This window comes from Capsicum annuum, chromosome 8 (assembly GCF_002878395.1).
Source record: "Capsicum annuum cultivar UCD-10X-F1 chromosome 8, UCD10Xv1.1, whole genome shotgun sequence".
NCBI classification, from domain to species: Eukaryota; Viridiplantae; Streptophyta; class Magnoliopsida; order Solanales; family Solanaceae; genus Capsicum; species Capsicum annuum.
The window spans coordinates 155,831,220-155,835,620 of NC_061118.1; the positions used below are offsets into that span (position 1 = coordinate 155,831,220).

A 4,401-nucleotide genomic window follows, 5' to 3' on the forward strand; every position below is an offset into this window, starting at 1 on the left:
AGAGAGTGTATAGCTCAAGTTCTATCGAGATGAATAACTTGGGCTTTTTTCAGATAAATATTTGTGGCCCAAAGGCCTTGGTGGAGCTTTAGTTTTCTCAGCGACAGTTCACAAATACACTTTTTAGTGTATGCAATTAAATAGTGGAGTTCCATATTTCAAGGTTAAAACTTCAAACTCTACGAGTCTATGTCATTGTAATGGATTTTCACAAAAAGACTAATTTTTAGTTACAAGACTAAAAAGTGTCTATCTCGCGCTATTTCTGTATACCATGGAAATTTGGAGTACGTATGTTACTTGGTCCCTCTTAGTTTCAAATGCATGTTACAAAATTAAAGTGCGTTTTTTTTAAGGAAAGATACAGTTAAGAAAACTTAAAATTATTATTAATACTTGAAATTGAATAGATATACTATTGGAAAAGCAACTATACGTAAATCGATTAAATTCTTCCAGAATAAGATCTCTACTGCACGGTGAATAACATTTAAAAGTAAATGTGAATTTAAATCCTAAGTCGTTAATTATTATTTTAAAAAAAAAAAACACTCATTAATTATCCCTTGAATTTGATCAATAATAATAAAAGGCTGTTGTTTATGGGATAATCTTGTTTATACACATTGTAAATGTAACACAATGAAATTTATTGTTGGAACTTTGACTATACGAATTTTCATCTTCAACATCCTATGGGGGACACGATGGAGCAGGATTAAAATTGTTGGAACTTTGACTATACAAATTTTCATCTTCAACATCCTATGGGGGACACGATGGAGCAGGATTAAAAAGATAAACTCTCACCTTGGAAGTTGAAATAAAATTAACAGAACAGTAAAAATCAAACCTTTAAAACCATTTTAATGGGAACAGCTAAATTTTGAGAAACTCATCAGTCATCCCTCTTTACTTTTGCCATGCATTGAGTATTTAATACAACATTCATTATTTTTCTTGAACGTGAAAGTTGAATACACTAATCCGATAGTACTTGTTCACTTTTCTCTTTTTAACGTTTGTTACGAAATTATAAATTAAAAGGATATTATTTAAATATTTTTAATGCACTCCATTTATGTGCCTCTATCAATACCAAGATTAATAACAGAAAACATTTTTGGAACTTTGTAATATTTAAACTTTCAAAAGGAATTAATTGTAAAGATGAAATGAAAAAATGTAAATTGATTCTACTCTCCCCATTTCAAAATAGTTAACCCCCCAAATGAAAGAATGTAGTTTGATTCTGCTATTTCCATTTTAAAATAGTTGACCCCTTTTTTTAAAATATTTATTTAAATTCAAGAGAATATTATTATATTTTTTCAACAATATCCTCATCATTAAATTACTAAATAAAGTGCACATACTCAAATTTACATTTTGAAACTATATTAACAAGGGTAATTTGATAAAATAAATCCTTAATAAATTTTTTCTTAAGAAGAGTGACAAGTCAATAAGGATCAACTATTTTAAAATAAAGAAGTATCTTTATTTTGACAAGTAATTTGAGACATACTCCCTTCGTTTTTTACTTGTTACATTTTTACTTGCAAACCATTACAAAAATAATTAATGATATGACTATTTACCATAGTATCTTTATTAAATGATGTCTACTATTATGTCTTGAAATTAATTTAGATAAAAAATATTTAATGTTAAGGCTGGGTAAAATGAAAAAATAAAATTGTCTTTTCTTTATGTCATAAATGACAAGTAAAAATAAGTTAATAGTTAGAGTTAGAGTTATGGGCGAGTAATATGAGATGGGGGATCAATAAACAAGAAAAACTTCCGAGTTTTTCAAAAAAGATTAATTAAACACACGTAATTTTCCTTACTACATAGTATAAATAGTCATACGAGCCATTATTCAAAATTCATCCAAACTAATTTTAATTTTATCAACATTATTATTATAACCATGTATTCATCTTATGGTAGCACTAGGCTCTGGCACGTCACATTTGGTGGACAAACCATTGTAACAACTGTAACTAGCAAAGCTGCTGTTGTCAATGAATGGGCTAGTGAAATGCTCTCCAAGTATGCTGGAAAACAAACTGTTGTGGGTTTAGACAGTGAATGGAGGCCCACATTTAGCCCATACACTAGCAACAAATCAGCCACTCTTCAGCTCTGCATTGACAACACGTGTCTGATTGTTCAGTTGTTTTATTTGGACGAAATACCACAAGTCCTCAAGAAATTCTTGGCTAATCCTAATTTTATATTTGTGGGTGTTGAGGTTGCTGAAGACATTTCTAAATTGAAAAATGAGTATGGTTTGGTTGGTTCTAGCATGGCTGATATTCGTGATGTTGCTAAGAATAAGTGGCCTGGCAGGTTTTCACGTCCAGGATTGAAGGAACTTGCTAGTGACATATGTGGTCTCTATATGCCTAAGCCAAAACATGTTTGTCAAAGCAATTGGGAGGCAAGGTTTCTTAGTGAGGCCCAAGTTGAATATGGTTGCATTGATGCTTATGCTTCCTACAAAATTGGTCACAAGCTTCTTATGGAAAATTGAGTCTTAATCTTAAACTTTTTGTGATTGTGCTATGTGGTGAAGTCTGTTGTTTTTAATTTCGTAGTGTTTTGGCTCATAATGCAGTGTGTTTTGCCAAGTGCTTTGTCGTATGAAGTTAAATTACCAATCGTGGATTCTGGATGTTATTCTTAGTAATGTATCTTTTTTTTATTAGAACTGTTGCGCATTATTGAAGGTAGTCTATCTCATGCACCCGATTTCTCTTTGTTTGGCTATTTAATGTTTGTCTGTTTTATAATAAAAGTAACTCTTATTGTTTCTTAATGCTCATGATTATAAATGTGTCAATTTAGTGGATTATAGTAAGTTATGGCTCTTGTTTTTCATTTGATGACGCTAATAATTAGCGTATACCTAAGTTTTAATCAGTTTCTGATTCGTTAGTTGTTGAAATTTCTGGTTTCTGCTTCATTTGTCCCGTTTTCATCAACATTTGCCCCTTCCTTGCAAAAGCCTTTTTACCACTCCTATTCGATCAAATTGATAACTAACCTCTTCTTCATAACCCTTTTTGTTTAACCTCTTTGCTTATAAATTTATTAGGAATTTAATTTATTAAATTAGCCTTGTTAATTATGCTTTAAAATATAAATTCTACTATAGTCTTTTAATTATGTTTTCTTAATTTCTTAAAATGACAATTAAATTGAAACAAGTATTTTTAAAAAGGGAGTCAACCATTTTAAAATGCCGAGAGTATAAACTTTTAGTTGGAAAGAAATTACTGTATCCTTTTTATTAGAAATAATTGAACTTTAAACTTTTTTAACATCTTATATCGATTTCAATTTTGGTTTACTTTTTTAAGACCACTCTGATTTTCTTTCTTTTGGCTTGAGTGTTATTTAAAGATTAAAAATTTCATAATTAATCTCAATTGTATATTTTTCATTAACTAGGAAATGTCTCAACATACACAAGCTCACCAAATATCAGAGATACCTCGAGTAGAGCGACTAGTTTACGGATAATTATGGGTCTAGATTATTCGGACATGTAGCTTATAAAACATGTACAAAGTATTGTAGATAGTGTGTATTAAAAAATAAACATATAATATATGTATATATGTGTGGCCCATCCCTTTATTAATTTCTCTTTATAGTTAGGCAAATTAAAAGACAAACATGTCAAGTAACAGGAGTTGGAGGGAGTGTATATCGTACAAATCTAAAGTGCGTTTTTGTAAGGAAAGGTACGGTCAAGAAAATTTAAAATTATTATTAATGCATGAAATTAAATAGATAATACTATTGAAAAAGCAAGTATACGTAAATCGATTGATTCTTCCAGACTAAGGTCTCTACTCCATGGTGAATAAAATTTAAAAGTAAAATCACCTCTCATACTTATTAATTATCCCTTGATCAATACTACTATTAAAAGGCTGTTGTTTATGGGATAAATCTTGTCTATACTAATTGTGAATGTAACATAATGAAATTTATCGTTGGAACTTTTACTATACGAATTTTCATCTTCAGCATATCCTATGGGAACACGATGGAGCAGGATTTAAAAGATAAACCCTCTCTTTGGAAGTTGAAATAAAATTAACAGAACAGTAAAAATCAAACCTTTAAAACTATTTTAATGGGAACAGCTAAATTTTGAGAAACTCATCAGTCATCCCTATTTACTTTTGACATGAACTGAGTATTTAATAGACCATTAATTAATTCAAACTTCTGAGTTTTCCAACCTATGACTAATTAATTTACAAGTTCTCTCTATTCACATTTACTTGTCATGTTTTATTAATTATCTCCGCTATAAATAGCCTGGCGAGCCATATAGTCCAAGTAAGTTCATACATCGTAGTTTTTGTTTTAGCAAAT

General features: G+C 29.8%; 1 protein-coding gene across 1 annotated transcript; it reads left to right on the top strand.

Annotated features, from left to right (window-relative positions):
- The first annotated feature begins 1,918 nt into the window (after positions 1 to 1,918).
- LOC107879365 (Werner Syndrome-like exonuclease) lies at positions 1,919 to 2,733 on the top strand. The gene has a single exon (XM_016726414.2). It carries the CDS (start codon positions 1,937 to 1,939, stop codon positions 2,540 to 2,542), a length of 606 nt encoding a protein of 201 aa, XP_016581900.1. The 5' UTR covers positions 1,919 to 1,936; the 3' UTR covers positions 2,543 to 2,733.
- Positions 2,734 to 4,401: the final 1,668 nt, after the last annotated feature.

What these genes read in the sequence shown, in the direction of transcription:
- LOC107879365 (XM_016726414.2), top strand. Translation starts at nt 1,937, where the DNA reads ATGTATTCATCTTATGGTAGCACTAGGCTCTGGCACGTCACATTTGGT.